General features: G+C 45.6%; 1 protein-coding gene across 1 annotated transcript; it reads left to right on the top strand.

Moving 5' to 3' along the window:
• The first annotated feature begins 11,097 nt into the window (after positions 1 to 11,097).
• Positions 11,098 to 12,288, top strand: LOC135827649 (uncharacterized). Its single transcript, XM_065340105.1, has one exon. The coding sequence runs from the start codon at positions 11,098 to 11,100 to the stop codon at positions 12,286 to 12,288; it is 1,191 nt and encodes a 396-aa protein (XP_065196177.1).
• Positions 12,289 to 13,282: the final 994 nt, after the last annotated feature.

Raw genomic sequence — 13,282 nt, 5'->3', positions numbered from 1 at the left:
AGGTTTTCTTCTTTGAATTTTTCACTTGATTTCTCCACAATCTCCTTGACTTCTCGCCTCTCCGTGTCATGGATAGTTGTGTCGTCTGCATATTGGGTGGTTGGTGCTGGTAAAGATAAGTGCGATAGTATAGGATCAAGGTGGCGCATGGCTCCCTCAGCATACACATTGTACATGATGGGAGAGAGTGGATCCCCCTGCACTACTCCGATATTTGTAGCAAACGCTTTGCCTAAATGAGAACTGAGTTTCACTCTCACCGTCGTGTCCGAGATCAGAGTGGCAACAACATCAGTGGCAGCTCTAGAGTCTGAAAATCGCGCCAACGCCTTCTCACGGACAATGGTATCAAATGCTCCGCTGAAGTCTAATAGTGCGGCAGAGTATTTTGAGTCGCCAAGTAGTGCACGTTCGCACATGACACGAGTATAGAAAACTCCGTCAGCCGTGGAGCGTCCGCGGGTGTAAAGCCTGCCTGACTTTCACGTACATATGAGGTGGTAGATTGTTGTGAACGCATGGTGATGATGCGGGTCAGCACCTTGCGAACAACAGATAGCAGCATGACCGGTCTGTAACCTTTCGATGCACCCATAGGTTTTCCTCGTTTGTTTACTGGCACCAGAAGGCCACATCTAAGGTCAGGTGGGCAATAGTGGAGTTCCCTAATGGAGTTGAATAGGGTAGTCAGCCATGGAGTAATGACAGTCGAAGCCGTACGTAGCAGTGCCGCACTGATCCCATCACAACCAACAGCGCCTCCGATTTTCTGGTGCATGATGGCCTTCCTAATCTCTTCAGAGGTAAATGGTTCGTCTTCTGCCTTACTGTTAGGTTGTGCCGGGAAAAGCGTTGGCTGGTCACTCCGATAAAACACTGATGCGAAATACTTGCTGAATTCCTCCAAATTCCAATTTACATTTGTGACATTTTCACCACTATCATTTGCGAGTCGTACTGGGGAAGGTTTGTCAGGATTTCGAAGTGCTTTCAGCTGTTTGATGGCATTGAAGTACGATCTTGCATCCGGGCGTAATGCGTCCACTGCCTCCGCTTTGTGCTGCCAATATAAGTCACCTTCGTTTCTGAGTAATGCTCGGATATGGTGAAGGATCTTGTTTCTACTTTGTGTTAGTTCTTTCCGCTTGTTTGGATCTTTTTCCATATGTATCCGGCTGTGAATTTCTTTTTGTTGAGTTGATATCTACGAATACATCGATATAATACGTTTTGCTTTTCTGCTGTGTTTTATGTGTTGTTGTCTTGGTCGTGCACGGTCATTATTATCACACCTGTAAACACTTGTATAGACCATGTTTAGCCAGGGGATTTTCGATTCCTATCAATTTCACTAACTGGGTTTCTGTACTAACCGAACTCGTTACAATGAGGAACGACCTGTATTGGGGACTTGGGGACTTGATTCCGCTTTATTCAAGGGTATTTAATTGAACAAAAGTCCCGAAAACATGAATTTAGGTCCGAATTATTATTATTATTAACAACTACCATCTTGATTCACACTCAGTATCAGACCAACCCTCGTAATCCTCCCCCCCCCCCCCCCCCCCCGCTACACTAAAACACAATGCAGCAGAGGACTTACTTTTTCTTCTCTTTTTACGTTTTATCCAGATCTTAACTGCAGTCTGCCGGGGAAGCTAGACAACTTTGCGGCTTTAAAGAATACTTCGCTCTTGCAAAGTGGCGAATCTGTTCAGTTGGCATGCAACGATGGATACCTGTTGTTTGGTAGTTCTACAGTGACATGTCATGGCACAGGTAGATTAAGCCATACTGTATCATGTCTCCCTAACTGGGGTAAGTAGCACCAAAGAGAAGCCTCTCCTGCATTGCCTACTACTTGGTGCGTGTCATCAATATTGCCGTTTATCTCTCAGCTTTATTTCTGTTTTGCCAATGCTCACTTCGCAGCCCATTTCATCCTAATTTTGGTCAGTAAGTTAGTTACTGATACTGCCTGCATGGTCGTAGTTGCACTTCTGCTAAACAAAAATTAGAGCGTGGCTCCCCGGTGCACCATGATCGGACCTCTAATTTACTAATATTTTATGAAGAACACCGGCATGCACACACACTACAAAAAAATTCACGAAATAAATACAGTCGACCTACCCTTATAACGATATTTGCGTCAGACCAAGAAAATATTGTTATAAGGGTAATATTGTTATAGGGGTAACTGGTTCATTTCAGGGATGAATTTATCCTGTATCGCATCGCAGTTTGCGATGCAAAATGGACCTACTGCTACTCAAAAGTCACCGTGACTCGCAGAAAACTGCGATACATACAGACTATCCATGCCTAGCCTGTGCTGTCAAGTAACATGCATACAGTGCAGTGTATGTGGTGCAGGCACTCTCAACCTGCATGCACATGTATGATTCAGTCGTTTTTTTGCAAATAGGCTTTCAGGCATCACTCTCAAGAAGCACACTGTGGTAAACACTAAACCTTCAAAGAAAACTGCTAATCAAAACCAAACTGACTCCTACACAATTGTGATTTTGTATAGCAGAAACTGCTATGTAAAAATACGAAAATAAATTCACCCCTGCATTTCATACACATACCTCATAATGCATGGATTTTGTTCATTTTTTACACTCTTCCTAGCATATAAAACTGGCAATTTACATGCACATTATGTACAAAAGCAAGGTGCCCACTGGTGCCCCCATTGCATTCCGTCATGTCCCAGCGACACATCAAGTGAAGCTTGCCCTACCGGGATAGTGGGCTCTACATATTCCCTGCTAGATATTGTTATAAAATGGAAAATGTCGATTGGTCAGCCCATTTTATATCGTTATAGGGGTAATATCGTTATAGCAATATTGTGATAGAGGTAAGGCATTGTATACACAAGTCAATGGAGTGATTTGGTTTGGCAGAAACATATTGTTATAAGGGTAATCCCGTTATAGAGGTTATCGTTATAAGGGTAGGTCGGCTGTAAACCGAAAATAAATTTGACGACGAAGAACGGATGAAAAAGAAAGAGAAATAAAGAATGTAGCTGACCTGCATGACTTGGACGAGACGAGGTTGACATAGAAGAGACGAGGTTGGAGATGAGACGAGGTTGGCGATGAGACAAGACTGACGACGAGATGAATGCCGGGCGGTAGAGGCCTAGTGTGGTCGGTGCCGAGCAATGGTCGGGCGCCAATGTTGAGTCCGAAGAAGGACGACATTGCGCGACGACACCGCGCGACAACACAGCACGACGACACAGCTCCACGACGAACACAGACAGGGGTGACGAATAAACAAGGACATTCCAGCAGTGACGGGAGCAACACTACATGTAAATTGCATCTCAGGGTCGTGAGCTGTGGAGGCAGAACTCCGTGCAGAGTAAAGTTGGGCGCCAATGTTGGGTCCGAACAAGAGAGGTTTCTTACTCACTAACACAACTGACAACGGGAACAGGTAGGTTGATGGGAACGACATTTATTATAGACGATGAGACAAGAGACCCGGACGAACGGAACGACTACATTGAAGAGTGAGAAAGAGATTATCTGAAGAGAGTGAGATTGTTGAAGAGAGCGAGTTGAAGAGAGAGGCAACGCAATATAAGGGGCCTGGGTAGCTATGGCAAAACATGGGCGCGCAAGTAGCTACCCATGCCAAATGAATGATGCATGACCTAATGAATATGAACTAATTACTTGTGGGCCTAACGCATCGATTAAACTGGTGGTGTACATCAAACATATACTTATTAAGTAGGCAGGCCCCGAATGCCAGGTTTGTGGACAGGATCGACTTGAACGCCCTCTGTTTGTCCAAAACGGTGCCAGGATACCTGGCGTTAGTGGGTGTGACTGTGTGAATGTATGTGTATGTGTGAGTGTTTGCATGCATCTGTGACAGACTCCCTGCTTTTTCTGTGTTTTCTTTCCCAACGACTACAGCTTCAAGCCTGCCCCATCTCCGGTATTGCAAGTCGTCAATAGTCATATCATCGCGCATTCAATATAATTTCCCTAAAGCACAGGAATTCTGCAAATTGTATGATGGAAGTTTTCTATCGGCAGAATCACTGGTTCTGGGATGTCAGCACCGTGTCGGGATCGAGCCCCTCAGGGCATGGTTTGAAGGGACAACATCCGGGAAGGCTATAGATATATACAAGGCTAGCCATAAACAAAGTAATAAGTTACACGCTACCTGTGAAGTTCGTAAGTTGTTGCTGTTTGTTTTTATGTAACAATGCAAACCAAACAGGCAGGCCAATATTATAATGATGATGGAAAGTTACAACAATACAATGTGGAAAATATCAGCTGGAAAGACGGCTACGCGCTTCTTAAACCTTTAAGTCATGAGGAATGCTCTGACTATCTGAACATCTGACCTTGCTTGTCTTGAGCAAAGCGCTGACCAACTGAGCTTGCTTTTCATGAGCAATGCTCGAGAAAGCACCGCTCCACTGTGTTTCGGGGAATTCACCACTCATCAGTTGAGCTTGAGCAGGCAGAGGAAGATTGTGAACACCACTTATATAGTTCTGTCCGGGTGCAACCATCACCAGGGATACAAACATCACCAGGGATACAAACATCACCAGGGATACAAACATCACCAGGGATACAAACATCACCAGGGATACAAACATCACCAGGGATACAAACATCACCAGGGATACAAACATCACCAGGGATGCAAACTCACCTAGACATAGCTCAATAGGAAAAACTTGGTCCGAAGATTGTTCAGTTGTACTTTTTCTACACCTTCCTGCATGTGTACTGAATGAAAAAACATTCCTTGTGTGTGTGTGGGGGGGGGGGGGGGTAATAGATGACTTGCACAAAGATCCGAGCCGGGAGTGAGACGGGGCAAGTGCACCCTGTGCACCCAGGCTACACTCCGGGCACCCTCACGTACACCGTCTGTACTGTACGTAGTGTACTTTTTTGTCAGCATGAATGAATGGTGCACGGCATGTACATGATCAGTACCGTCACTGTCTTCAGCAGCTCATGAGTTATGCATGTGCACTTGTAGGGTTTAAATAGTGGAAGTACATGACTCACTGTATATTTCGTGAAGAGAAGCCAGGCGTCCAAACCAACCCAAAATACTCTTGCCTTATTCTTCGGTGAAACATTTATAAAAAAATTGTCTTACTAAAGAACAGCGAGCATAGAAGCAACCTAAATGCACCCAATAATATGGCATCTGGGAACAGCAAGTGTTGCACGAGGATCCCAAGAACACGTCAAGTTCCATGCTACCCGCCGCCATCAAAAGAACGAAGGATAACTGTGCTAGCCTAGTTCATATTCAATGTAACGCTAACTGTACGGGATATAGGAGCCTGTTGGGAAGGCGTGGGTGAGCTGTAAAATCTTGTAAGGGTCACACAGCACAACATACATGCAGCAGTTATTGCGACGGTTAACGTCGATGTACGAGAGTCATAAAGCACAGTCCATGGGGGTTGACTTTTCTGGGCTTCCTTTACGAAAGGAAAGTTTTATTTCTTCTCAAATAAAGCAGAATCATGCTGATTATACCAGTCTGTTATGAAGACAAGAAAGCAGCCATGGACATTGTGCCATACTAAAGGAACGACAGGTAAAAGATGAAGCACTTCATCTGAAAACTCAAGGACTATCCATAAATACAGCAAATGATAATCCTAGCCTGGTAATGTCCAACTCCGTCATGTGAGCCATTCGGTGAGTTATCATGGGAGCATAATGTTCGAAATGCTGAAATTTGAACAGTTGCAGTTGTGTTCGTCGCCACACAATGCCATCGCCAGTTCACATTCGAAATGTAGCCATTTTTACGTTTGCGTCCCTGTACACGGCATGGAAGGCTCAACAGATTCAACTATTCCATCGCTTCCTGATCTGTACAGTAGTGCGGTTGCGTTCCTCTTCCTGACACTCACATCCGCCTCCGCTAACCAGCATCATGAGTACTCCAATGGTTCCCGCCGCTCCTTCCGTATCGTCCCAGCGCGCCTCGTTAAAATGTGAATTACTGTAGGCAACGGAGCCAATGTATGATGAAGGCGAACACACTGTTTGTTGATGCTCCAACAAATCCTTTCACCGGAATTTGTAAGAAGAGTAGTGGCTCAACTGTAGGTCCAATGCAGAAGGTACCTCACAGCGTACTTCTGTTACGTCCACAATAATGAACATACTCAGCAGACTGTGATGTGTATCAGACACACTCTGGCATTATTTGTTTCACATTCTCCCAGGAGGAGATACAATGTAGTTCAATCATGTCTTCGGCACATGGGGTACCGTCGCCTCGTTGCAACTAAACAGGTATGCAAGTTACTTTCCCATGAGACCCAGCCGGAGCCGCGTCAACGTCATTACCAGCTAATCATGGAGAGGTATAATGTGACTTTCCACCACTCCCTGATTCAATCATAGTTTGCGAGCCTGCGCCAAACTGCTTTCTCACTAGAGCCAGGCATTGGATACATATGGCTTCAGTAAGGTTTACAATGCTATGTCTCTGGCCTAAGTCCAAGTCTAGATACAGCTGCTCAGAGTCAGGACTGATGAAGTGTTCATATTGGAACAAGTGAGACTTCAACAGTAGCTAGTACACATCAGGCCTGAGGACTTCGCAGCGTTTCTCCAGCACACTTGTTCTCTCCTTCAATTCAGATACTACTTGAAGTACTACTAAAGGCCATCTGGCTCTCACACTCAGTCCTTCCACCCTTCATTTTCGCGGTTTAGGCTTGAAGCCTTCCACTCGTGACTCGGCAGGTTCCTGGCCTCTCCGCAGTCTGTCCTAAGGAGAGGGTCGCTCTGGAGCTAGTGCAGCCGAATCAAAGGGAATCGAGTTCTTTCTCAGACGTCCACAAACTTTCGTTGTGCTTGACTTCGCTTCCAGTGCGGGAAAGTAGTCACACTTCAGGACCACGACGTGCTTGTTGCAGCCTACACCAACGATACTAAAATAATATTCTCTCATTTTTCTGCCTCCCGGCTCGGAAAGGAACGTATGGAATAGGAGACTCAGTTCCATCTCTCGTCTGCTAGTGCATTCAGGAGCGCAGCAGCGCTTCGGCATGACGATACAAGCCGAATCAAAACAACTCTACTCTCTAGCCAAAAAAACTAGCTCAGCGTTCGTCAGGCAAAAAGCGAAACTTCGAAAGTCACGAACTCAAAAGGTGGGGAAGTTCAAGTCAGAGTCAGAAGGTCCACTTGCCCCGTCTCGAACCCAGACAATCTTTGTGCAAGTCATCTATTGGGCTAAGTCTTGCCGTATGGTGCCTAGAAAATATACAATTTTGCGATTTTGCGGAGTTTTAACACACATCTTTTTAGGAAATATTTTCATTAGAATGCTTTATGGATGTCTGCGCGGGTGCATGTGGCTGTGTGCACATGTGTTTGTGTGCACGTGCGCATGTGTTTGTGTGTGCGTGCGTCTGAGTGTGTGTTTGTGTATATGCATTCGAATGCCTGGTACTGGGCGTTTGTGGCAATGTGTTGTGCGCCTGCTCTCCTATCCTACATCCTATTTATTTCTAATTTGCTCTGTTGTGCTCCTGCTCCTTTTTTCTCACTTTGTATTTTTTCTGTTTAGCGCGCATGAGCAGTGCTAAAACCGAGACTCTTTGTCGGTTGATCTGCTTTTGTCCCGCCTCCACTGTTTCGGCTGCCATCCCTATGTGTATCCCTGTGCGGTTTTGCCGGAGTTTGGACCATGATTGTTTTTTGCTAATTTTGTAAAAAAAAATTAAAAAGCGGTCTAGCTACAATTTTAAGCAGCAAAGTAGCACACCACCCAACTTGGGCGGCTCACTAAATATCAAAGATAAGTAAAGAAGGGGGACGCTTTGCGAAAACGAATTGTACAAGCTTAAAGGCAAACTCCTACAGGACTCCTCACGCATGACATTGTGATGGACTAGTTGACTACAAAACTTGAACCTTCCAAACAAAAAAACAACGATCGTTAGAGCCAGGTGTTCTTTAGAACCAGGTCCCACGGTGTCTGTGTAGAACTGTCAGTGCAGGGAAAAACGGTCGTTAAGAGCAGATGGTCGCTACACCCAGTTTCAAAAAGATTAGCAATCCTGGTGATCGCCCGGGGATTTTGCCGTCTTACCGTATAAGCGCTTTAGCGCTGCCTGGAAAAACTCACTATGACCTCGAAGAAATATTCCGCGCGAAAGCATGACAAATGACAACTCACTCTGGCCCGAAGCCACACATTTTCAATCCAGGCTCTGAGCTTTCAAGCTCCTCTGATACGTCGAAATCGCTCATGGTGAGGATGTCTTTGTCAGAACCAATCCTTTCAAATACCAAAATACCTGTACCGCTGAGAATGTTGAGCAATGGAGTGTGTGTAAGTGGCTGCAATGGAGTACTGCAATTTCACAAATTGACCTCGTACAGAAAATGTTGAGCACCGAATATATTGGAAATTAGAGAGGTTCCGCACTACGTAAAGTTGAGCAACTTTACGTTAGTGGGCGGGGAAAACCCGTGAATCCGCGAGTTGGCAATTCACTTACGGAAAGTTGTCTACGTAGAGTACGTAGATAGGGCTCTGATAACGTAGCTGGTCCGTAAGTGGATTGGGGTACAAATTTATGACTCTCTCCACAGGTCGATCTGCCGTCATCAGGTCGTACACTGCCGCGTTCGGAGTTGCCAAGGGCAGCTAATTGATTTGAAAACCCCGTATGGCGGAACCAAGATGTGCATGCAGTTTACGTAAGACTTTCCGTAGATTGACTACGTTTTTTACTAACGTAATTACGTTATGCGGAACCTCTCTAGTATTATAGTAAATGAGTGCTTGGAAAATAACTTGCTTCCTCTGCCTGTTTGTTCTGCTAGCCTGTTTTCCACGACGGTATGATCAAACTGGTCAAAAGTCATCGGTTGGTAATGTCACATGCAGATTTGAAGGTAAGTACCGGTGGACTGTGATGCGCATGAGGCAAACACAGATCATGGGGAAATGCATGGCTGGGTCGCTGGAATTGAAAACCCTCCCTGACCGGAAAATACTTTTCAGCATGTTTTAAACCGTCAGTCCCGTGTGCATGACTAATATCCCTGGCTGCGCTTTGGAACAGTTCCCATTTTCTGCGTTGTCATCCATTTTTGTTTGCGTTTATTATTATTACTAAAAGCATGTCCGAGTAGGTAGCAGGGGTGCCACTTTCGCTTCTGTCATTAAGGATTGATATCTTTTAAAAGGTGGCAGACTACCCAAAACTTCGCTGAAAAATCGAATTTGTAAATTCATATTGAGTGCTACGTCAGTTGAAAGAGCATGAATAGCTGCAAATTCTCCGAAATTTGTGTCCCGATCTGACCGGCCGTTCAAGAGTTATGGCCGAAAACGTGCCCTTGCAAGGAAAGATTTTTTTGTTGCACGCTGTCATTTGTTGGCAGCACTGTATTTGAATGTGAGCAGACCGTGCGCAACTTGTCGTATCATGGAAACACGTGAAAATGTGCAGAATTTTGCTCCAAGTCCAAAAAATCAGGTTTTTGAGCCACGTATTGGGCTGCACGGCGGCGGGCAAAGCCCGCCGCCGTTCAGCAGGACTTTTTCCAGCACCCTCGTGTTGTTGCAAATATGTGGCTTGATTATTGTAGTTGACGTTGATTTAGTGACTTTGGCAAGTTTGAGTCGTGTCAAGAAGTCAGGTAGGATTCAGTACTAGGCAGTAGTGAAACGTGAGTGGTAGTCTTTGCCGGTTTCTGAGGGTATCCTGGATTTGGTGTGCAGCGCTGTGGAAATGGCTTGCTGTGGAGGTCCCAGCACTGGATGTTGTATCAAAGGTACGACCTCGTAGCACGTGCTAAACCTAAAAAAATTCAAAAATTTACTTGGGTCTGTGGGAGTGTGTGAGAGAACGCCCACTCGTTCCGTTGTGACAGATTCCAGAGCCTCGTTGAGGGGCCCTACCCCATCACCCATGGCTGCTTCTGGACTTGTTCTAGGTTTGAGTCCTGCGCACGAACAGAATGAGCACGAAAATGTGAAAAAATTGTAAATGCATTTGTTTGGCTCCTGGGTGGCTCGCACACCGTGGCACTATGCCGGAAATTTGAGTTTTTCCGGCCTGGAAAGCCTGTCAGTGAGGCGCAAGAACTTGTGAATCATGTCCTGAGGGCCAGCATAGTGGCAGGAGTGTGTGGTCAAAATTTCACTCAAATCCATTGAGAAACACCGAAGTTACGGTCAATTGAATGCCATATGAAATTTTTGGGTGATGTGCCCCCTTAAAGGGGCACTCGGGGAATTTTTCGGTGGTGTTTTCTCTTCATGGGGGCCTTATATGGCCACCAAGGAATGGGGAGTCGTGAAAACTAGACCCAAAAAGTCGATATATGAAGCCAGGGAGGGCCAAGTTTGTCTCCTCTTTTGATGGCTTTGATGACATCACGTGCGATTAGTATTTAAATTCTCTGCATTTGAAGATCTTAGTTGTTTGAATTTTCTGGTGATGAAGAACGATGTTTGGTCGACATTCCCAAGCTTCACAACTGCGGACATACTCTAAGGCCCCGGTCCCACATGCAGTGGCGGATCTGCTGTTGCGACAAGGTTTTGCGGGAGTGGTGTCGCACCTCTCCTGCGACAACGTGCTCGCGTGGTCCCACATGATCAAGCGTGCACGGCGAACGAAGCAAGCGCGCCTCTCGGATTTGTAAAAAATTTCGCTGCATGCAGCTCTCCACCACGTGCCGTGATCCTAGTTTTACAGTAAGTGTAGGTAGGTGTTTGACAAATAATAATAATAATTGTTGTTTTTGTTTCTCCGGTGAGTATCAAGCATTAGCTATGATGTCGTGAGTTCGGTATTGTTGATTTTGTTCTGTATAATCTGAAAGAATGGATCTTCCATTGGGTAGAGGTCGATTGGCGAGACGTCGTCGAAAGGCAATGGAAATCGCAGCGACGTTTTTGTTGCTGAATACTAGTATGAATTTGTTGAGCAACACGTCGACGATAACTGCTACAGATACTAGTATTGTTCTTGCCAGACCTACATGTACCTCACCCTTTCATGACAGCGGCCCCCCTGCGTGGTTTTACATGATGGCCATGCTTGGCTGCTCACAGGTCCGGAATTTGGTCTTTGGGCGACGCCGCAGTCGTCGGTTTTGGTCTGCCTTGAGAGGTGATGGAACATGGGAGACTGACTTCCTGACAAATTACCATGTGATGGGTGTAGAGTGGAGAGTTCCAGATTTCGAGGACGAACAGTATATTGTTCACCTACGACTGGGGAAAACCGAATTCTGGAGACTACATGACCTGTACGGCCTTTACCTAGTGACGAAAGACACGCGCTGGAGATGCGCCGTTGCCAGTCATAAGCGATTAGCCATGACACTTCATTGGCTCGCTCATGGCTATACGTACAGTGAGTTGGCGAGGGTGTATGCTGTTGGGAAGTCCACTGCTGTTGAAATGGTCCACAGTACTGTGACTATATTGCTGCAGAGAATGGTGAAGAAATCCATTCGATTTCCTGAAGGCGACGAGCTTAAACGAGTCATGTTGGAATTTGGCGAGCTGGCACACCTAGAACGCTGTGCGGGAGCAATTGATGGCACTTTCATGAAGATTAAGAAGCCGCACATTCCCTATGCAGACAGCTATTGGTGTTACAAGAAGTATTGCTCGATAATCATCCTAGGTACGGTCGATGCATGCGGCATATTTACGAACGTCAACGCTGGTCGGGCTGGCTCAGCAGGTGATGCAGCAGCGTTCTCCACCTCTAAGCTCTGTCGCAAAATTGGAAGTCGCAAATGGCTGACAATTGATGAAGGGGACGAGCGATTTGTGATTGATGGAACATACATTCGTCCCTACTTAGTCGCTGATTCTGCCTTTTCTCTGTGCTCCACGACCATGAAGTGCTACGATGAAGTTGGTGTGTTACCAGCCTATCGCCGCACCTTCAACCATCGCCTCATCAGAACTCATCGAGTGGTGGAACAGGCATTCGGCCGATTAAAGGGCCGCTTTCATATTCTTGTTGACAACAATTTGTCAGATACCGATTTTGCAAGTGATGTTGCACTAGTTTGTTGCGCACTGCACAATATATGCGAGCGATGGAACTGCCCCCTAGAAAATTCCTGGCTAGTGGACGACTCAGTATACAATATGTATCGTCCTGGCCCTGATGACCAACCTCGAGCTGATTTCGATCAAGCAGGTTATCTTGTCAGAGAGAAAATGGCTCGCGTCATACACCAACACCATCCAGTAGCTTGAGACATACATGTACCTTGCATACACACGTACCAGCTGGTAATTGTATTCAGTTCTCTGGATATGTTCTTGGCCTGGGTATTACGTGTCCCATGCATGCCAAGGTCACCGGGACTTCCTTTCAATACAGAAGAAAAGGTAGAAGAAGAAACAGTTTTATATGGACATGTAAAATGTGAAACGGGAAAGAGTGAGGTGATACCAGTTTCTTCTTCCCAAGAATTAGTTTCATTGTATTTCACACAGTTCTGTGATACTGATGAGCCGTATTTATTTCACCCGTGCACACGCAAACTAACCATTATCAGCACAAACATACATACAGACAGACACGCATTCATACAATGTTAAGTCACATCCATGCACCTCTGTGCTCGGCAGCAACGTTGAGTGACTTATTCCATTGTCCTGCTCAATCTTCCTCACTGTCACTTTCCCTGCGCCTTCTCCTATTGCCACCGAACATATTGTTCATGAGCGTAGCTTGGAATGTCATCAAACTTTGCTGGACGTTGAGCTGAAACTGCTCTTGTCGGTTCTGTGATGCATTTGCTCTCTCTTCATCTCTTTGCCTCTGCCTAGCTTCAAAATCTTGTTGTTGTTGTTGCAGCTGCGACTGTAGTCATGAGAACAAGAAAACAAAGAGATGCAAACATAAATAATTCTTTAAATTTCCATAGGACAGCCACCTTCACTTTGTCAAGATCATGATGCGGCTGTGCGGCAGGCCGAGCTGGCCGCCCTTCAATGAGGGGAGAGTGATAATTCATTTTGACTCAATACCATGCAGACTGGTACCTTCTTAGGTTAATTAGATACTACATGTGGTACAAGTTCAGTGTCTGGTTGATTGTGTGACTAATCAAAGTCGGGATAGACTGCAGCAACAAGAGTACCTCTCATTCAGTGGAGGAAAGTTTCGTTTATTTAATTGTAAGTGAAAATGCCGTTCACTACGAACTGAAATCAATCATGAGGAACGATGACATGAGGTTGC

Source organism: Sycon ciliatum, chromosome 11 (genome assembly GCF_964019385.1).
Source record: "Sycon ciliatum chromosome 11, ocSycCili1.1, whole genome shotgun sequence".
Taxonomy (NCBI): domain Eukaryota; kingdom Metazoa; phylum Porifera; class Calcarea; order Leucosolenida; family Sycettidae; genus Sycon; species Sycon ciliatum.
Note: the sequence above shows the minus strand (reverse complement) of the source record. Positions and strands in the feature narration are given on the sequence as shown.